At 40.4% G+C, this 23,188-nt stretch overlaps 1 protein-coding gene across 1 annotated transcript in view; it reads right to left on the bottom strand.

Moving 5' to 3' along the window:
• Nucleotides 1-23,188, bottom strand: part of arid2 (AT-rich interactive domain 2) — a 142,837-nt gene that overhangs the window by 40,579 nt on the left and 79,070 nt on the right. The window contains exons 7-11 of the mRNA XM_060839629.1: nt 21,320-21,389; nt 20,713-20,963; nt 14,496-14,592; nt 14,202-14,411; nt 2,074-2,235 (exon numbers count right to left, since the gene is read on the bottom strand). Coding sequence (XP_060695612.1) covers nt 2,074-2,235; nt 14,202-14,411; nt 14,496-14,592; nt 20,713-20,963; nt 21,320-21,389 — 790 coding nt within the window. The remainder of the gene's footprint in view (nt 1-2,073; nt 2,236-14,201; nt 14,412-14,495; nt 14,593-20,712; nt 20,964-21,319; nt 21,390-23,188) is intronic.

Below are 23,188 nucleotides of genomic sequence, written 5' to 3'. Positions count from 1 at the left end.
ATGCTTCTAAATTTTGTTGTAAATTTGTATTTTCTCCCCTTACACTTTTTCAGGTCTCCCCTCGCCACAGACCATTCTCCAAGTCACGAGGAAGTCATGAACATGGCCCCGGGAAAAACATCCCTCCAAATTTTCCTTCCTCTCTGTGAGAATATGCCTGGTCTCTGCTGTTGAACAAAGAAAGATGGCAGTCATTTTCCAGCAGCCGTACTGTGGTTCATGTTGGTTAGGAATAAAGGCCAAGTGTTTGGCTCGGGACGAAGCCCAATAATTTATTGGGAGGTTAAAAACTCCAAATTGCAAAGAAGATTTACAAACAAGCTTAGAGAACATCAAGGGATTGAACATTAGTTGACTAGGTCCCCAAGTGATATTTACTAACTGCTGCTCAAGATGCTCTGTTAACACTGGTAGTTTGTCAACATCTCTATATATCCAACAGCCATAAGCTTAGACTACGACAATTTTATGATTTTTAAATAAAGCAGATCACAGTGCAAAGAAATTTAGAAATAGCCATCAGGTCAATCTACAGAAACTGATTTGTAACTGGGTAGCTTGGTGTCTTTGTCTACATTATTGAAAAGTTTAGCTTTTCCAGGGCATTACTTTCATCTCCTTATGCTGAACCCATAATAGCCATGGCCAGAACATTGCTAAACTCATTTTTCTTCTGAGGTAAACTAACCCACCACGGTCATGGGGTAATTTGAAGATCCTGCTGTTTACTTGGCTTGTAACAAGTGAAATGATCAAGACTACTTTGAATCACCCAGCAGCAAAAAGTTAAATTCTACAAAAGAAAGGCAGAATTCTTCAGCAGAGAAGGATGAAATGTGAGAAGGAAGAAATGGACAATATAGGTTTAAGTTCCAAGCCAATATTGAGGAAACAACCCATACCATGCAGGGGGTCCTGTGGGGAGAAATAAGTGCAACTTTGTGCTTATTAAATGTTGTACATGTACAGTTAGGGAGACCCAAGTGTTTGTATGTGGAAAATATAAATCTGAAAAAAGAAAATTAAATAAAACATGGAAACAAAATAGCTCACAAATTTACAAATGTCACACCGGCAAAATTCTTGTGATTTTATTAAGTGTAGGGAAAGGCTCATGTGTACAAAATACTTTCCAATGCAGTATTTAAAAATGGAAGATCTCTATTATCATTAATTCAGTCAGATATTTTTCTCTAGTTGTGACGACTGTAGGTCAGTTGGATTGCAAGCCGATCATGATTTATGCAGACAGTTCACATACACATCAGTGCTGGGAATTAAACATTTGATTCAAGGAAATTTTCAGTCAGTATCAAGCACAATCAAATACAAAGTATGGTCTGTCAATTTGTGATAAACTGAATGCCGTTGTGCTATGGGCCTGCAGCAAACAGTGAGAGATTAAACTTACTTTCTGCAAGATCCAAATAACAAGATTGGAAACTCTATAAAAAATTGCCTTTTTTCAGCACTTTAATTTGAACATTAATTTGAATCCTGACTATTTACTTTTACATAAAGAAAATCTCATTGCTGACACACCTTTTATTGCTGAATAGAAGCAAAGCATTATGATTGACAAGCTTTAGAATCTTGATTGAGTTTACCAATTTTTAAAACAAAATCTTTAAACAGTAAGCACTGACGACACAAGGAGGGGTACTTGCACAGATGAGTATCGAGATATATAACTTGAAGAACTTTTATCATTCCTAGCCTTATAACAATTTTCACAAAGGCCACCTCTGCTCTCCGCTGCCAATATTATTAGCTGTCAGTTTCAAACCATGGCGTTTTAAACTTCTCCCCTCAATAAAGAAAGCTGAGACAGTGACTTTTGTTCAGGTTCCAAGAAACTGATTATTAGGCTATGCGGACGCATTATCAAAAATCTGATATGGTACTCAACTGATATCTGCCTCTGCCTGAACACTTTCCAACATGGAAACCAAAATCAAAATTACCTATGAAACATTAGAATATTCATCCATATTACCTTGCTAATTTTTTCTTTAAAAATAAAAAGAATTTCATTTTCTTGCATTTTAAATTTTATCACCGCTAGGGACATACCTGAAGCTGTCACGCCATGAGCTGGTCCATGTTGCAAATGCTCCATAGCTTGTGGTCTGATTTCGGAGATCACTTGATGGTTAGAACTTTGATATTCAATTAATTTCACTGCATCAGACTCAAATGACTGGATATCCACCGACACAAGACACACTAACATATCTGATAAGAAAAAGTAATTGCTTACTAAACAAATCAAAACTAATGTGGAATATGGCTTTCATTAATGTTTTCTCATTTTAATTGGATATTAAGTCAGTTCACAATGAGAACTTGTTGAGAACTTTGGATGTCTGCTGCTGTCAGTCCACTCCTCAGAAAGCCACTACTTGACCCCATCAATCTTGCAAACTACTCATCCACCCCCAGTCTCGCCTCTCTTCGCAAGAAATTGTCAGGTAGGTCTCTTTCCTAAATCTGTGCTTAATACCCCAAAGCTCCTTGTTGAGGTCTCTGCCTTGCAACAGCACCAAGATAGTTCTTAAAGTCACAAATGTCATGCCACACACCAATGACAAAAAAGGTAAGCTTTTCTTCCTCCTTCTCCAGCTGTGTGCAGCCTTTAACAGTTTCCTCAGAAGCCTGTCCACGTTCATCCCAGTTTCACTCTGTCATCCTTTTCTACTTGTATCCAGAGAATCACTCGCAATGGTTTCTCTTCCCAATCCAGCATTGTTATTTCTGTTTCTCAAGGATCTATCCTTGGTCTCCCCTTACTTCTAACTTCCAGGTTGCCTCTTGACTATATCATCCAAAGGCACAGTTAGTTTTCACATGCACTTTGAGAATATCTAGCACGACTTCATCAATAACTCCCCAGACTCCTCCATTTTGTTCCATTATCACTGTTTTCCTGACATCCAGTACTGGGAGAGAAAAGACGTACTACAATTAAATATTGGGAAGACAGAAGCCAATGCTTTCAGTCACCACTCCAACGTGAAATGATTCCACCCCTCTCCCTGTGAACAGTCTTAAAGTTAAACCAGTCTACTTACAACTTTGGCATAACATTAAATCCAGAGATGACCCTCTAACCTCACATTCATAAAAACATTGCCTGACTTTGCTCCTGCCTTATCTCCTCTGTTATGGAAACTTTTAATTTATTTCTTTGTTATCTCTAGAATTAAAGGTGTTCCAATGTATTTCTAGATGGTCTCCAACTCTCTACAGTCTGTAAACACAAGATTATTAAAAACACTGTTGCAGATGTCTTAACTTGCACCATGTTCCATTCCCCCATCACCTCTGTGTCAGATGGTTTACTTTGGCAACCTGTCAAGCGACATCTTGACATAATAATTCTCAACCTTGCATTCAAACCCTTTGTGACAATGTCGTTCCTCTAATTTGTGGATGATACTAAAGTCAGTAGGATTGTAGAGTACAGAAGGATGTTGCAGGTTATAGAGGGATATAGATATGCTGCAGAGCTGGGGCAAGAGATGGCAAATGGGAGTTTAATGCAGAAAAGAGAGGTGATTCATTTTGGAAGGAGTAACAGGAATACAGAGTATTGGGCTAATACGAAGATTCCTGGTAGTGTGGATGAGCAGAGAGGTCTCGGTGTCCATGTGCATAGATCCCCGAAAGTTGCCACCCTGATAGGGTTGTGAGGAAGGCATATGCTGTGTTAGCTTTTATTGGTAGAGGAATAGAGTTTCAGATTCATGAGGTCATATTGCAGCTGTACAAAATGTTGGTGCGGCCACACTGAGTATTCCATACAGTTCTGATCGCCGCATTATAAGAATGTGGAAGCTTTGGACAGGATGCAGAGGAGATTTACCAGGACGTTGCCTGGCATGGTGGGAAGGTCTTATGAAGAAAGGCTGATGGACTTGATGTTGTTTTCATTAGAGAGGAGGTGGTTGAGAAGTGACTTAATAAAGGCATACAAGATGATCAGAGGATTAGATATGGTGGACAGGGAGAGCCCATTTCCTCAGATGCTGACGGCTAGCACGAGGGGACAAAGCTTTAAATTGAGGGGTGATAGATACAAGACAGATGTCAGAGGTAGGTTTTTTAACTTAGAGAGTACTAAGAGCTTGAAATGCCCTGCTTTCAACATTGGTAGACCAGCCAACTTTAAGGGCATTTAATTGGTCATTGGATAAATATATGGATGATCATGGAACAGTGTTGGTTTGATTGGCTTTAGATTGGTTTCACAGGTCGGTGCAACATCAAGGGCTGAAGGGCCTGTACTGCACTGTAATGTTCTATGCTGTAAATAATTCTGCTTTCTTGCGTATTCCCAATTTTAGACATTCCATCATTGGTGGCAAAGTCTTTAGTTGCCTCGATCCAAAGCTCTGGAATTCCCTCCCAATAATAACTCATCCCTCAAAGAACCTAACTGACTATGCTCTTCTCTTCTCAGGAGCACTACTATTATACAGCCATCCTGTTCCAGAGTCATCACAGTACTAAAACATGACCTAAATTTAAAAGTGAAACTACAAGCCTCTCTTACTCAGTCAAGAGTACCTCTGCCCAAGTTTAAATTAAAATAAATCCCCCCAAAAAACTACCCTTTCCTTTGAAAAAAAACTGTTAGGTTGCAAATAAATGTCAATATTGCATAAAGACCCATTCATTTTACAGCCTGGCTTCAAATACTGTTTTAAATGAAATCACCTTGGTTACAGAATTAAGAAATACTTCTGGAATCATTGGAGTCAGTGGGGTCTAAGTACTTCTTCAATGCTGTTCAGGTAGGACATTTGTGACAGAGCACCATGAAATAAAAACTATTAAAAGTCTGCTGTGACTTTCGAGGAAGAACTCTGCAATGGTCCCTTGTGTTACTAGATAGTCAAGGTCAGATTTAAAAACCCCAGCAAAAGGAGCTTCTGCGTTGCTGCACTGAATTTTGTAGATGTGGTGCTCTTGTGATAATGGGGTGGCAATCATGCTTTGCCCTGGATGGTGATGAGTGTTGTTTGTGGGAAGACGACATAAAATATGAGGGTAGGACTTCATAGCCATAATGGAGTATTGCAGATAGGCGCAACTGCAGATGGTCAATTGGTAAGGAGAAGGTCATAGAGTCAAAGTGATGTCCAGCACAGAAACAGACCCTTCCATCCAAATCGTCCATGCCGACCAGATATCCAACCCAAATCTAGTCCCACCTCCCAACACCTGGCCCATATCCCTCTAAACCCTTCCTATTCATATACCCATCCAAATGCCTCTTAAAATGTTGCAATTGTACCAACCTCCACCACTTCCTCTGCCAGCTCATTCCATACATGCACCATCCTCTGAGAAAAAGTTGCTCCTTAGGTCTCTTTTATATCTTTCCCCTCTCACCCTAAACCTATGCCCTCTAGTACTGGATTCCCCCACGCCAGGGAAAAGTCCTTGTCTATTTATCCTATCCATGTCCCTCATGATTTTATTCACCTCTATAGGGTCACCCCTCATCCTCCAACGTTCCAGAGAAAACAGTCCCAGTCTGTTCAGCCTCCCCTTATAGCTCAAATCCTCCAACCCTGCAAACATCCTTGTAAATCTTTTCTGAACACTTTCAAGTTTCACATCATCCTTCTGATAGGAAAGAGACCAGAACTGCATGCAATATTCCAAAAGTGGCCTAACCAATGTCCTGTACAGCTGCAACATGACCTCCCAACTGCTGTACTCAATATTCTGACGAATAAAGGAAAGCATACCAAACACTTTCTCCACTACCCTAACTACCTGTGACTCCACTTTCAAGAAGCTATGAACTTGCACTCCAAGGTCTCTTTGTTCAGCAACACTCCCTAGGACCTTACCATTAAGTGTTTAAGTCCTGCTAAGAAATGCTTTCCGAAAATGCAGCACCTTGCATTTATCTGAATTAAACTCCATCTGCCACTTCTCAGCCCACTGGCCCATCTGGTCTAGATCCCATTGTAATGGGAGGTAACCTTCTTCTCTGTCCACTACACCTACAATTTTGGTGTCATCTGCAAACTTACTAACTATACCTCTTATGCTCACCTCCAAATCATTTATATACAAGACGAAAAGTAATGGATCCAGCACCGATCCTAGAGTCACTCCACTGGCCACAACCCTCCAGTCTGAAAAACAATCCTCCGTTACCACCCTCTATCTTTCTACCTTTCAGCCAGTTCTGTATCCAGATGGTTAGCTCTCCCTGTATTCCATGAGATCTAACCTTGCTAACTAGTCTCCCATGGGGAACCTTGTCGAATGCCTCACTGAAGTCCACCTAGCTCTGCCCTCATCAATCCTGTTTGCTACTTCTTCAAAATCTCACTCAAGCTTGTTAGATAGGATTTCCCAGGTTCAAAGCCATGTTAATTATCCCTAATCTGTCCTTGTCGTTCCAAATAAATGGATATCTGTCCCTCAGGATTCCCTCCAACAACTTATCCACCACCGTCAGGCTCACTGATCTATAGTTCCCTGGCATGGCCTTACCACTTTTCTTAAATAGTGGTACCACGTTGGTCAACCTCTAAGTCTTCCGGCACCTCACCTGTGACTATCGATGATACAAATATCTCAGCAAAGGGTCCAGCAATCACTTCCCTAGCTTCCCACAGAGTTTAGGGTACATCTGATCAGGTCCTGGGGATGTATCCACCTTTACCCATTTCAAGACATCCAACACTTCCTCTTCCATAATATGGACATTTTTCAAGATATCACCATCTATTTCCCCACATTCTATATCCTCAATGTCCTTCTCAACAGTAAACACTAATGCAAAAGTTTAGTATCTCCCCCATCTTGTGCGGCTCCACACAAAGGCTGCCTTGCTCATCTTTGAGGGGCCCTATTCTCCCCCTAGCTACCCTTAATGTATTTGTAAAAACCCTTTGGATTCTCCTTCTATTTGCCAAAGCTATCTCATGTGCTCTTTTTGCTCTTCTGATTAGTATACTCCTCTTAAGTATACTCCTACTCTCTTCATACCTGAAGGATTCACTCAATCTACTCTGTCTATACGTGACATATGCTTCCTTCTTTTTCTTAACCAAACCTTCAATGTCTTTTGTCACCCAGCATTCCCTACACCTACCAGTCTTTCCTTTCACCCTAAAATGAATATATTTTCGCTGGATTCTTGTTATCTCATTTTTAAAGGCTTCCCATTTTGCAGCTGTCCCTTTACCTGTGAACATCTGCCCCCAATCAGTTTTCGAAAGTTCTTGCCTAGTACTATCAAAATTGGCCTCCAATTTGGAACTTTAACTTTTACATCTGGTCTATCCTTTCCCATCACTGTTTTAAAATAAATAGACTTGCGGTCGCTGGACCCAAAATGCTCCCTCACTGGCACCTCAGTCACCTGCCCTGCCTTCTTTCCCAAGAGTAGGTAAGTTTTGTTCTTTCTCTAGTAGGTACATCCATACACTGAATCAGAAAATTTTCTTGTACAGACTTAAATTCCCCTCCATTTAAACCCTTAACACTATGGCAGACCCAGTCTATGTTTGGAAAGTTAAAATCCGCGACCATAACCACCCTGTTATTTTGAGATGCCGGTGTTGGACTGGGGTGTACAAAGTTAAAAATCACAACACCAGGTTATAGTCCAAAAGGTTTAATTAGAAGCACTAGCTTTTGGAGTGCTGCTCCTTCATCTGGTGGTTGGTGGACTTGATGAATCACATGATGAAGGAGCGTCGCTCCGAAAGCTAGTGTGCTTCCAATTAAACCTGTTGGACTATCACCCTATTATTCTTACAGATAAGTGAAATCTCCTCAAATTTGTTTCTCAATTTCCCTCTGACTATGAGGGGTTGTATAATGCAATCCCAATAAGGTGATCATCTCTTTCTTATTTCTCAGTTCAGCCCAAATATATTCCCAGAAATACATTCAGGGAAGTTCCTCCCTGAGTACAGCTGTAATGTTAGCCCTTATCAAAAATGCCACTCCCCCTCCTCTTTTGCCTCTCTTTCTATTCTTCCTGTAGGATTTGTATCCTGGAACATTAAGCTGCTAGTCCTACCCACTCCTGAGTCACGTTTCTGTAATTGCTATGATATCCCAGTCCCATGTTCCTAACCATGCTCTGAGTTAATCTGCCTTTCCTGTTAGGCCTCTTGCATTGAAATAAATGCAGTTTAATTTATCAGTTCTACCTTTTCTCTGCCTTGTCCCTCCCTGCCCTGACTGTTTGACTTATTTCAGTTCTCAACTGTACCAGTCTCAGATTGATCACTTTCTCACTCAGGCCCACCCTCCATCACTCCACCTTACCAGTTTAAATCCTACCACTACATTAATCCCCTTCCAATTCAGGTGCAATCCATCCTTCTTTTACAGGTCACTTCTACCCCAGAAGAGAACCCAATGATCCAAAAATGTGTGAATCCTTCTCCCATATACTAGCTCCTCAGCCATGCATTCCTCTGCTCTTATCCTCCTATTCCTACGCTCACTAACTTGCAGCACCTGGAGTAATCCAGATATTGCTACTCACAAGGACCTCCTTTTTAAATTCCTGCCTAACACACGAATCTCCCTTCAGAATCTCATCCTTTTCCCTTCCTAGGTCATTGGTTCCAATGTGTACAGTGACCTCTTGTTGGGCCCTCTTCCCCCTTGAGAACATTCTGCACGCTCTCTAAGACATCTTTGATCCTGGCACCAAGGAGTTAACACCTCCCCCCCCCGAGGAGTTAACAAACTGCTCTGTGATGCCCAGTTTGGGTTCCAGCAGGGCCACTCAGCTCCAGACCTCATTACAATATTGGTCCAAACATGGACAAATTCTAATTTTTCACTGCTGGCCACAGAAATGTCTGTCTGTGTCTTGGACTCGAGAGCCCCCTAACACAGTTGATGCCTTGGAACCTGGCGTACTCATTGTATTAGAATCAGTCTTGATACCAGAAACTTGGCTGTTCACGTTACATTCCCTCGAGAATCCATCACCCCCTACATTTCCCAAAACAACATACTTGATGAAAATTCGGGATAGCCACAGAAGACTTGTGCATTACCTGCCTACCTTTCCTGGAGTTCACTTTATTACTTGACTGAATCTGCAACTTTTCTCCCTTTTTATAACTGCCAACCATCATACTCTTGCTCTTGCACATTCCTCATTGGAGGGAGGGTTAGAGGCAAACGATCTATTCGATCTGATAGGATTCGCAATCAATGGCATTAATTGCAGATATAATCCTCCCACATCTGATATCACGCTACTAAAGGTCATTTTTGCTTCTTTCAATCTACTGACCTAGAAAATAGCACTGCTATCTTCCTCTACAAAACCCTGCTCCAGGCTAACTTAATACTTAGGGCTTATATTTAAATTTAATCAAGAGATATATCTCAATAAACATACAATCAAGAAAGAAACCACTTCTCACAAAACTCTTCTCACAAATACAGACGTACTGTAAGGTCACACTTAAAATTATTCACTTATCTGTTTCTGTGCTGTGACCTCTCCCAAACAGGTTCCTCCAAGATTAATTGTGAATTTTCCCAGACGCACTCCAATATTCAGCGATACACAAATTCAAACAGCAAAGGCAGTAACTACGCAGGTTCACTGCTGTGTCAGGGAGCAGTGTGGATTTTTTTTCTCCCCCTCTCCTGTTCTGACCTGTTCCATGTGCTACCTCGGTCTGTGCCTCTCCATTTTAAAAAAGTGCTGTTGTTTTGCCTCTTTTTCTCCAAAGTTCCAAAACAATGTAACAGCAAATAAAACAGTCATTACTGCTCCTGGAATTGGAGGAAATCACCTCCAACACCTCACACAGAGCATATTTCTGTGAGAATGTCTATATCAAATTGATTTTCTTCACTAGGCTGTGGATAGATCTCTTAAATTTAGGACAAGACCCAGATAAGTGGAAGTGGACTTTCCAGAATTGAAAAAGGCACACTGGCTCAGTTATTTATACTCAACCTAAAATACCTCAAAAAAGAGCAGCCTGTTACAGCCAGAAATTTTGTCAAGCCAGTATAATCTCTCACCACTCACCAGCAGCCTCTTCAATGAAGACTTGACCAGCTTGGTCAATAACGATGTTACCAATCTACTCAGGGATTGATACAAAGTCCACAATACAGAATACATGGGATGTCCTTGATATTCTGAATGCGGTTTCCGAGTAGTTTTGAACATGGAGGGATATAGGCTTATCAACTGAGGTCAATAATCAGGAGATTTCCTTGCCTAAGTTTGACTTGATACCATGAAAAGTTTTGGGTAAAGAATCGAATTTGAAAACAACAGGGCTATTCCCTCAACTATCAACGGGCAGTTCAAATCTAGGAATGGTGAAGACTACTGGGAATTTAGATAAATAGCATGTTTCTGTGAGAATGACTATATCAAATTGATTTTCTTCACCAGGCTGTGAATAGATCTTTCAATTTTACTACAAGCCCCAGGGGAGTGGAAGTGGACTTTCCAGAATTGGAGGCACACTGGCTCAGTTATCTACACTCCAACCAGTCCTTCCTCGAGCTAAATCACTATTATTGCCATCTTGGCCTCCTCCAGTAGTCCCCAACATTAGATATCAGTCTTCATCCAATTTAATTCACTCTACATGATATTAAGAAACAATCGGAGACTCTGGATACTGCAAAGGCTACAGGCCCTGACAAGATTCCAGCAATAGTCCTGGAGATTTGCGCTCCAGAACTTGCCACTTCCCAAGCCAAGCTGTTCCAGTACAGTTACAACACTGAGTATCTACCTGACAATTGCCTATGATCTGTACATAAAAAGGAGGACAAATCCAACTGGCCAATTAGCGCCCCATAACTCTACTCTCAATCATCAGTAAAATGATGTAAGATGTCCTGAACAATGCTATCAAGCAGCACCTGCTGAGCGTCACCTGGTTTGGGTTCCAGTACGGTCACTCAGTTCCGGACCTCATTACAACCTTGGTCCAAACATGGACAAAAGAGCTGAATTTCAGAAGCAAGGCGAGAATGACAGCCCTTGACATCAAGGTTGCATTCAACCGAGTGTGGCATCAACGAGCCCTAGCAAAACTGGAGTCGATGGGTATCAGGACAAACTTTCCAGTGGTTGGAGTCAAACCTGACACATAGGAAGATGATTCTGGTTGCTGGAGATCAGTCATCGCTGTAGGAATTCTTCAGGCTAGTGTCCTAGGCCTAACCATCTTCAGCAGCTTCACCAATGACCACCCCTCCACCATAAAGTCAGAAGTAGGGACGTTAGCTGATAAGCACCATTCTCGATTCCTCAGACCCTGAAGTAGTCCATGCTCATATGTAACAAAATTGGGACAATGTCCAGGCTTGGGCTGACAAGTGGCAAGTAACACTTGCACCACACAAATGCCAGGCTATGCCCATCACAAGAAAAAGACAAAGACAAAGACAATCTAATCACCACCCCTTAGCATTCAACGGTGCTACCACCACTGAATCCCCCACTGTCAACATCCTGGGGGTTATCATTGAACAGAAACTCAACTGGACTCACCACATAAACATAGTGGCTACAAGAGCAGGCCAGATGCTAGGAGTGCTGCAGTGAGTAACTTATCTCCTGACTCAGAGGCATATAGATGTACAGCATGGAAACAGACCCTTCTGTCCAACCCGTCCATGCCGACCTGATCTCCCAACCCAATCTAGTCCCACCTGCCAGCACTCGGCCCATATCCCTCCAAACCCTTCCTATTCATATACCCATCCAAATGCCTCTTAAATGTTGCAATTGTACCAGTCTCCACCACTTCCTCTGCCAGCTCATTCCATACATGCACCACCCTGTGTGAAAAAGTTGCCCTTGAGGTCTCTTTTATATCTTTCCTCTCTCACCCTAAACCTATGCCCTCTAGTTCTGGACTCCCCGAACCCAGGGAAAAGACTTTGTCTATTTATCCTATCCATGCCCCTCAATTTTGTAAACCTCTCAGGTCACCCCGCAGCCTCTGATGGTCCAGGGAAAACAGCCCCAGCATGTTCAGCATCTCCTTATAGCTCAAATCCTCCAACCCTGGCAACATCCTTGTACATCTTTTCTGAACCTTTTCAAGTTTCACAATGTCTTTCTGATAGGAAGGGGACCAGAATTGCACGCAATATTCCGACAGTGGCCTAACCTATACAGCCACAACTTGACCGCCCAACTCCTGTACTCAATATTCTGAGCAATAAAGGAAAACATACCAAACGCCTTCTTCACTATCCTATCTACCTGTGACTCCACTTTCAAGGAGCTATGAACCTGCACTCCAAGGTCTCTTTGTTCAGCAACACTCACTCGGACCTTACCATTAAGTGTTTAAGTCTTGCTAAGAAATGCTTTCCCAAAATGCAGCACCTCGCATTTATCTGAATTAAACTCCATCTGCCACTTTTCAGCCCAATGGCCCATCTGGTCAAGATCCTGTTGTAATTTGTGGTAGCCCTTTTCGCTGTCCACTACACCTCCAAACTTGGTGTCATCTGTAAGCTTACTAACTGTACCCTTTATGCTCCCATCCAAATCATTTATGCAAATGATAAAAAGTAGAGAACCCAGCACCAATCCTTGTGGCACTCCACCGGTCACAGGCCTCCAGTCTGAAAAACAACCCTCCACCACCACCACCCTCTGTCTTCTACCTTTGAGCCAGTTCTGAATCCAAATGGCTAGTTCTCCCTGTATTCCATGAGATCTAACCTTGCTAATCAGTCTTCCATGCCGAACGCCTTACTGAAGTCCATATAGATCACATCTACCGCTCTGCCCTCATCAATCCTTTTTGTACTTCTTCAAAAAACTCCTCAAAGTCTGTCCATCATCTACAAGGCATAAGTCAGGAGTGTAATGGAATATTGCTGAAAATGTGTTGCTGGAAAAGCGCAGCAGGTCAGGCAGCATCCAAGGAGCAGGAGAGTCAATGTTTCGGGCATGAGCCCTTCCTCATTCCTGAAGAAGGGCTCATGCCCGAAACGTCGACTCTCCTGCTCATTGGATGCTGCCTGACCTGCTGCGTTTTTCCAGAAACACATTTTCAGCTCTGATCTCCAGCATCTGCAGTCCTCACTTTCTCCTGTAATGGAATATTCCCCAGTTGCCTGGATGGGTGCAGCCCCAACAACACAAGCAGCTTGACACCATCCAAAACAAACAGCCTGCTTGATTAATACTGCATTCACAAGCATCCATTCCCTCCATCACCAATGCTCAGTAGCAACAGTGTGTACTATCTACAAGGTGCACTGCAGAAATTCACTAAATATCCTCAAATTGCACCTTCTAAACTCACGACCACTTCCATTTAGAAGGATAAGGGCAGCAGATAAATGGGAATACCACCCCCTTCAAATTCCCCTCTATCCTGACTTTCACTGTCGCTGGTTCAACATCCTGGAATTTCCCCCCCCCCCATGGCATTGGTCAACCCATGGTAGGTAGACTGCAGCAGTTCAAGGCGGCAGTCACTACCACCTTCTCAAGCGCAACTAGGGATGGGCAATAAATGCTGGTCAGTTAGTGATGCACACATCCCACAAAATTAATAAATTAAAAAGAAGCATAATCCAACATGGCAACCTCTGCTGGTCATGCCCCAATCTCATTAACGATACTCTGTGCATATAGAAATGCAGTGGAACTCAGAAATACACTTTGTCCCATACTCTATCATACTGTTCTCTATTTTTATGCTATCTGTCTCTCCAGTGTTGTGTGTATTGTGGTATTTTCTCTAATATTCTTTGTTTCCCAAGCCCAAGGGTAGCAAACCATATTTCACAGTAAAGTGCATTTTTCCTTTACCCTTTTAAAAGTACACATGAGAATGCTCACCATGTTCTCTCTGCCCCTTTAATGCAAAAATACAAATCTTGTTTAGCAATGACTGGAGAAATTTCAGAAAAATGGAAGGTGGGAAGGACACAAAGAAAATTTCCTAACTAAACATTAACAGCATTTAAATAGTCCAGATTAAGTTTCTACAAAATCTCAATTTCTAAATTATTGTGAACTTTCCATAGTGTAGAAATCATTACAGTTGTCTTTGAGAGAAGATGCAACTTAATCACCAATTCATCAATTGATTTTAGATAAACACATCCCAAAAGACTTTGCTATACTAAAAACAATAATGAAACGAGTTGTTCTTTTTACTTGCAACAATATTTAAACTTACCCACACTTTTTTCCACACTAACTATCTTTGTGCAGGGTACTTCTCCTAGTTCGGTCAGCATGTATAGCACCTCTAATGAGGAGATTACCAGCAGCATATCAGGCAAAGTTAGATGACATATAATCTCCTTGTAAGAGTCCTGATCTACATATTCACATATCAAGTCTGCGTTATCTTCAGCTCTACATAGGTTTCCTAGTATTTCCATTCCTACAAAAAGACATATAAAATAATGTATCAAAACAATGTGTAAAACTAAATAGAATCCAAGACATTGTTACAGTAGTTACTCACCTCTTATTTTCAAACACTTGTCACAGGAAAGTAGACATTTAGTTACAGTATGAAAAATTAGGTGAGTACTTTTAAAATCAAGAGGATCCAATTGAAGCTGTAAAATTAAAAAAGGCAAGTTACAATACTATATGATTTGTAGTCATATTATCACTAAATAACTGACACTTGTGTATATTGTTGGTTAAGATTCACACGAAGAATACATTTTAAAAAAGTATAGTTGGATTCAAATTTAAAAGGCTAAAGTTATGGGACCAAGACAGGTAATGTATTTTAGAGTATGTAATATCTAAATACTGAATTTGTATGCAAAGTGTAAAGTCAGCATTGCTTGCTGGCAACAGATACCCAAACAAAAAAAACAGAATGCAATTGTCATAAACTCATAAGGACTCAACCCAGAAATCATCAGATCTTATTTTGGAGAAAAAAAACATAACAGAACAAAAAACAAATTTTGCAGGATATTCATTGACACTACATTGGGAAAGATATCAGGAAACAAAGCAAATTTCCGGAGAATGTGAAGCATTCCAAATCATTACTAGAAGTCTGACCATTATAAATTAAGCAAAGCGCAAAAAGTAAGGGAAAATTTGTCAGCAGCCAGTATGACTTAACAATATTTGTCAAAAATTGTGTGGAATGGTCTGGCATCTTCAGGCAAGGAGCAGATGCAGATTTAGATATTGTCATTTAAAAGTTGCTGTCTCAATTTAGTCGCTTTCTGTTAGGTGACCTGTGCTGGTGTGAAGTTATTCCTTTTGCTATGTACTAAAAGAATGGGAAAACCATTATATTACATGACCATTTTCACAGCAAATTCAAGTCTGCCATTTAAAAGGTTAAGTACCCTGTTTAACAATTTGGTTAGTGCTGTGTGTAATTACGCATGACTCTGGGATCATAAATTAACTTTAATTGGGCAGTCTCATTCCTTTAGGTTAATTGTTTTGGAAGATTATAAAAATAAATTTAGCTTTTACTTTCCATTTGCTTCTCTACTCTCTCTCTCTAAATTCAGTCATATTTCCCTAGCTGTACCAGATTTAACTATGGAACACAAAACTTAGAAGCAAAAGTAGGTTACTTTGTCTTCCAAGCTTGCTCTACCATTCATGATGATAATGGCTGACTTGGCTGAGATTTCATGGCCATCTCCAATAAAAAAAAGTCTAACCATTACCTCTTGCGCATTCAGTGGTATTGCCATCACTGAATCCCCCTCCTGCTGCACTTTTCCAGCACCACACTTTTCGATTCTGAATCCCCCTCCATCAATATCATCGAGGTTACCATTGACCAGAAACTCAACTGGACTCACATATATATAGCTACAGTGGTTACAACAGCAGCTCAGAGACTAGGAATACTGCAGGAAGTAACTTGCCCTCAGACTCTCCAAAGCCTGTCCATCATCTACAAGGCACAAGCCTGGAATATGATGGAATACTCCCCACTTGCCAACGAGTGCAGTTCCAACAACAGTTAAGAAGTTTGACGCCGTCCAGGACAAAACAGTCTGCTTGATTGGCATCACAACCACAAACATCCATTCCCTCCATCACCAATACTCTGTAGCGGCAGTGTATACTATCTATAGGATGCATCACAAAAATTCACCAAAGATCCTTAGACAGCACCTTCCAAAGCCATGAGCATTTTGATCGAGAAGCACAAGGGCATCAGACACATGGAACAGCACCTAATGCAAGTTTCCCTCCAAGCCATTCACCATCCTGACTTGGAAATATATTGTCATTCCTTATGAATCGCAGGGTCAAAATAATGCAGTTCCCTCCCTAAGGGCATTGTGGGTCCATCAACAGCATGTAGAACTGCAGCAGTTCAAGAATGCAGTGCAAAACCACCTTCTCACAGGCAACCAGGTACAGACAAACATTTTAGCCAGCCAGCAACACCCACATCCCACAAGAATAGACAAAAATTACATGGTCACCATTAGGCTAGTTTGTTTTTTATTTAACATCTTTCAGGGTGGGACTTGAGCCCATACCCCCAAAACACATTCTGGGTACTGGATTATTAGTCCAGTGACATTAACCAACCCAATTATACTTTCTTTTCAAAAGGAAAACTAAACTGTATGCAATAGTTCAGATGCAGCCTCTCAAAGCTCCTGCACAGTTGCAATAAATCTTAACTACTTTTATGTTCCATTCTCCCTGGAGTAAATGACGAATATCCATTTTCCTCCCAGGCAAATTAACTATTGTACATTGATATACTAGAACATCCAGGTTTTTCTGTACCAAGTTCTGCAATCTCTTTCCAGTTAAATGGTTTCAATAAATGTCTTTCTAAGCAAGTGAGCTTGGCATTGGATGCTTTATACAACAAATTTGAACCATTTGAATATAGTTTCAGCATTCACAATATGTTAATTTATAATGAAACTGATGCGAAACTTTTCTGCAAGGAAATTAAATTGGGTCATACTAGAAGTAGACATTCCAGCTTGTGTTTTGGAATGATAGCATGTTAGAATCCTGCAAAAATTTTCTTTTCTGTCAGGATCAATGACAGAGGTCCCCTTCTCCTTTGATGTAAGTTATTGCCAATTTAGCACTAGGAACAACGGTCGTTTAAAAACAACTTAACATTTCCCAATGAGTCCTCAGACTTCCCTAACCCACCAACATTTAAAATGTAACTCACTCGCAGCATAATCATTGACTAATATATCACTAATCCAGAGACTTTTTATGCCTCAGCTACTTGCCCCATTCTTTTTCTTCAAGCTAAAATTGCCCTTCCCAAACTCCCCAACTTTCCTTCCTGCCCTCATGGTTGTCGATTATGATCTCTTCCTCAAAATGCCAACATTCCCAGCAATCAGTCCTTAATAGTGTCATATCCCTAACCTCCATTTTTGTGACAAAGCCTTCAGCATTTCGCCATATCCCAAATTTATGCATTTTTCTTGCAATTCAATGTTTAAAGTTTTACCAATTAGGTTTCCAACACTCAAGGTGACCAAAGAAACCCTTACCAAGATTGCAACTTTTTGTTTTCTTTCATCTGATATGACAAATCAGCATTTGATGCTGCTCCTTAGTCACGCGCTACCTTCTTAAGACTGCAGCAATCCATGTGGCGCAAGTACACCAACGCTGTGTTTAGGAGTACTAGGACTTTGACCCAGCAACAGTGAAAGAGCAACAATATAGATCTAAATAAAAATGATGTGTTGCTTAGAGGGAAACTTGCAGGTAGTGGTCTTCTCACGCATCCACTGTCCTTATCCTTTTAGGTGGTAAACAGGTTTGGCAGGACCAGGGTGAGGCACTACACTGCATTTTATAAATGGTGCACGTTGCATCTGCAGTGGAAGGAGTGAATACAGAAAGTGGTGGACAGGATACTGATCAAGTTGACTGCTTTATTCTGGATGGTAAAAAGTTCCTTGACTGCTGTTGAAGCTGTACTCAACCAGGCAAGCGAAGAATCTCATAACATCTTCATGATTTGTGCCATGTAGGTGCAAGGCAGGTTTTGGGCAGTCAGGAGCCAAGTTACTTGCCTCAGAATTTGAAATCTCCAACTTGCTCTTGAAGCCATTATAGTTCATTTTCTGGTCAACAGTAACTCTGGGATGTTGACAATGTAGAATTTCGCGCTGGTCATGCAACTAAACATGGAGGAGGAGATCAGAAGTTCCGAAGGAGGATCCTGGCCTCAAAATGTTGACCTTGCTTTCTCACCCCAGGTGCTGTCAGATCTGCTGAGTTTCTCTCGCAATGTGATTGTTTTATATCTTCAGCATATACAGTTGTTTGTTTTATGAGTAGATTTTCTTTGGTTGGAGACAGTCGTTGCCTGACAATGCTGATGAAAATGATTGATTGGAATTGGAGTCATTGAGACGTGCAGCACAGAGACAGACTTTTGGTCCAACTTATCCACGCCACCAGATATTCGAAATTAATCTTCTCTCATTTGCCAGCACTGGACCACATTCCTCTAAACACTTCCTAATCATATACCCACCCAGATAGCTTTTAAACGGTATAATTTTGCCAGCCTCCACTACCTCCTCTGACAACTCATTCCATACACGCACCACACTCTACATGAAAAAGTTGTTGCTCCTTGGGTCCCTTTTAAATCTTTCCCCTCTTACCTTAAACCAATGACCTCTTTCTCTTGGGGGGGGGGGGGGGGGGGGGGGGGGAAAGAGAGCGAGCGAGAGAGAGAGAATAGAGAGAGCGAGAGAAAATAGAGAGAGTCCATAACTAAAGACCTTGTCTATCTATTCTATCCATGCCCCTCATGATTTTATAAACCTCAAAATCATCATCCCTCAGCCTCCAACATCCTGGGTAAACAGCCCTAGCCTATTCTGCCTCTCCCTATAGCTCAAGCCCTCCAACCCTGGCAATATCCTTGCAAATTTTTTCTGAACCCTTCAAGTTTAACAACGCCCTTTCTATAACAGGGAGAACAGAACTCCATACAGTATTCCCAAAGTGTTCTAATCAATGTCCTGCACAGCTGCAAATGGAAGAGGAGGAAGCATAGTCAAAGCAGAGGTGAGTTTCTTGGTTTGTCCTTTCTCGAACATGTGATAACTGCGAAACAAATCCTGTGGCAAATCTTGCACGAAAGAAAAAAAAACTGTGAATATCGCACGAAAAGAGAAATCAGAGAGGCTGACTAAAGAGGATGGAATGATAACAATTATTCTTTGCATAACATGCTAAGTGCTAGGTTCATTGTTGTACTTCACAATGGTAGTCCACTGGAAATCAAACCATGCTATTCTTTCAATTGTCACAGAAGTTGAAGATTTTGAAAAGTACAGAAAAGTTTCCCCAATTTACCTGTCTTTTATACCCAGGTTAACAAAGCACAGACCAGGTTTCTGTACTTAAAAAAGATTTATTACAGATAAATACATTCTAACTACATATAAATAAAACTATGAAAACAGCCGACATATTTAAAGCTTTAACTCCCTTATAAACTACCCCACCTGCACACACAAAGGAAACATAGAAAGAAAACTAAAGGGTTTTATGATCGGAGGTTTAAAAACTGGAAACAGAGTTCAATGGCCCCTGTTCACAACATCTGCTGAGATGGTCCTTTTGGCTTGTCAGGATGTGCTGTTCCTCGATTATCCTTTTCCAGACTTTTTCTGGAGTTTTCAGGAGACACAGGGTTGAAACGGTATTTGACTTAACAATTAGTATCACAACTGAACACAACTAGAAATAGGAAATCAAATGGTTATCTTCAGGTTTGAGCTTTTTTTTAAACTGCAAAAACAGCTTCTTTTCCTCTAAAGATTTGAATGTTTTCACAGAAAACATTCACATCCCAAGCTATTGAACTACACCGGCAGCCAATGTCATAGTTGTTGGTGGGCAGAAGACCTTTGTCATCAATAACTGTTCAGTGGTCAAGGTGACTAATCAGCTACTTGTTGTCAGCCAAAGTTCCATTCCTTGACTCCAGCTTGTCTGCTAACATAATTTCCATTACTGCTTGAACAAGCAGCTGCTTAAATGATACTTAGAATGCATGTCAGATTACTTGATTTGAATGCAGCTAGCTTCGACAATGCTGGTTTGTTTTTAAAGAACAATTTGCTTCCCATTTCAGTCCACAATCAAAAAATCCAGAAAAATAAAAATACCCCAGTCTTTACAACATTGTACACAAGTATTTAATTACTGAAGATGATATGAACATTTTCCTCAGTTGAGCATATGACCTAATTTAAACTAAGGGGAAATGAAAAAGTCTGTTTTGCTAAATGCCATTTTTGTTTGGCTCTTCAGTCGACAAAGTTGGTCACAGCTTATGGAAATATTGGTTGGACAAAAAACAAAGCTAATCTACAGTATGCCCTTGCTATGCAACACATCATTAAAATAGCTTTAAAAGATTTTAAGTCATGCTATGCATAATGAACTACAACAAAACAATTACTAAAAGTTAGCAAAGTTCACTAGCTCCATAAGCAAAGTGATCATTCCTCAAACTCAAAAACTCATCTGTTAATACCAAAATTATATGAAGATTAATACGTGCATATAATTATGAGATAATCTTTTCTCTCAAAACAAGATGCATAAATATATTTTAGATTGATTAAAAGTACCATGGTTTCATCCAATTTAATTTCATGTTTATAACAGGACAGAGTATAAACTGAAATGTCCTACTTGTCAGAATAATTTCATACCTCAGCTGCTACGTTACCCAATGTGTCCAGCCCCAGTTGCTTGAGAGAAGCATACTGACAATGGGAACATAACAACAGGAAACGCACACACGTACGGTGAGCTGCCAATAGCTTCACATTTCCTTCCTCAAATGACAAATTGCGAAGGATTACTGCTATCTGAAGTACACGTTGCCCCTCAACATCATTGATGCCCACTTTATGAGGGGGATGGAATAAAGATGATTCCATATCAATTTCTATACTCGTACCTAAATAAAAAGATCAATTTCAATTACAGGAACAAAACAACCAAAAGTATAAACAAAACTACAGATCTGTACAGAAAAACAAAGTGGCAAAACACAGCAAAAGTACCAATGCTTCTTCTCTGCACTTTGAGAGTAAATCAGTAATCCTCACACCAAACATCTTCAACACCACAACAGAAATTGGGAACTTACATGAAAATTAGAGAAAAACAATTTATTTTTAAACCATTCTACCCTACAATATATTGAACAATTATAAGCTGTAGATGCTACGGCAGTCTTGAAATAAATATCAACTTGACAGTTAAATTTTTACTTTGTCTCTTGTACTTTGAAAAATTAATTACTTCACTCACCTTGTGGTCCATTGTTCCTAAAAATAATAAGCTCCCGTATTTCATTATCGTCAACATTATCTTTCCAGAACTATGAAAGTCAAAAGAGAGGCCATTTTAAATTATACTAAGCATAATAAACTTGTTGCTGGAATTTTGTTAACAATGAAATGGCATATGAAAACCAAACCACAGAAAGAAAACTCATGCATTAGTCTTTCAAAATGTTATCTGCAGGGCTTTATTCAAATCACTGCAACAATGAGCATTTTGGATTTTTTTTAGAAACGATGATTCAGACTAGAAAATTATCTGATATAGTGGCTGAATAGGTAATAATTCAAAAGACTAAGATAATGCGCACATTCTTCAATTGTTTAAATATCTTTGTCTACCAATATGTACATATACAGATACACATAGAACAAGTATTGAATGCAGAAAGCGAAACATATCACACATTCCAAAATCAACAAATTTAAATTCTGAATAATTATAGAATTATACTTGGATCATTTGAACAGTACATCAAATATGCACAGCTTTTATTGAAAATAAATAGGAGCATTAAGGTGAGATTTTTATGAAATCTCACGAAACATAGAAAATATTTCAAGTTTGAATTTCAAAAAAGCGGGTTGTAGAGATAATATTTGAAAATGCTTGCACAACATAACCAAAAAAATGTTGATCCCGATGTACGTTATGAACAATTCCTCAGATACATTTTAATTAGGTAATTCTTTGCAAAAATACATTGGCTAGATGAAGTTTTAATGGCAGCCGTCAAGAACAGTACCTGGTTCTCAGTATGCACAAAAGCCTGATGGCTCTACAACCACCAGAGATCCTCTGTCAGAGGGGTGCAATCCAGCTCAACGTCCTCTACAGAAAAAACGGTCTTTTTTTTGAGGCAAACGACATTGTGGCTCTTCAGCCAAACAATTGGCTTGAAGAGACCTCACTGAGGCACAGACTGGATTTCACTAAAATAGTGGAGTCCCTGATATTCAGCAGGACATTTGAAAGGAAACCTCACTGGCCACCGAGACTAGTACAAAGAGCTTGACTGAGCAGCATCACTATCCTCAGTGTAAACTAAAATTGAGCTCAACTAGCCACTTGCCATCATTGTTTAGTGACTCACACATTCCACAAACAAATAAAAAATGACTTGCCTTTTTATGAATTTACTTACATACATCTGTATGCACCACCGCCTAGCACTTTTGTTTTTCTGTGTTTAGTGGACATAATCTCATACCCTTTCATCGATTTCAGTCCTGAATTTATTGACATGATAGTGTTACACTGTAGCTTGTGAAGTACAGTAAACTTGGACCACAACATCCAGATTTTTGCATTTAATTGTATATGCGTAAACTTGAGGAACACGGATTGGATAAACAGATAAGTTCTTCTCCCAGGGTTGAGACAGTCCAGAACAAGACAGCATACGGTTAGGGTGAGATGGGAAAGATTTGAAAGGGATTGAAAGGACAACTTTTCCACGCAAAGGGTGGTGCGTGTCTGGAATGAGCTGCCAGAGGAAGCGGTGGAGGCTGGTACAATGACAACATTTAAAAGACATCTGGAGGCGTACATGAGTAGGAAGGGTTTACAGGGTCATGGATCAAGTGCTGGCAAATGGAACTAGATTAATTTAGGATGTCTGGTCAGCATGGACAAGCTGGACCAAAGCGTCTGTTTCTGTGCTGTACATGTCTATGACACTATTCACTCTACAACTACACTGAGCACAGTAAATCTCTGACTTTTACCAACACACAGGTCCACACATTCCTAGTTTTAAGTCTACTACAGAACAGTTTTGTGAAATGCTTCTGTGCTAAAAGTTTTGAATCTCACTTGTCTGCTCTGCAGAAAAAG

The sequence above is a fragment of the Hemiscyllium ocellatum genome, chromosome 19, assembly GCF_020745735.1.
Source record: "Hemiscyllium ocellatum isolate sHemOce1 chromosome 19, sHemOce1.pat.X.cur, whole genome shotgun sequence".
Lineage (NCBI taxonomy): Eukaryota > Metazoa > Chordata > Chondrichthyes > Orectolobiformes > Hemiscylliidae > Hemiscyllium > Hemiscyllium ocellatum.
Note: the sequence above shows the minus strand (reverse complement) of the source record. Positions and strands in the feature narration are given on the sequence as shown.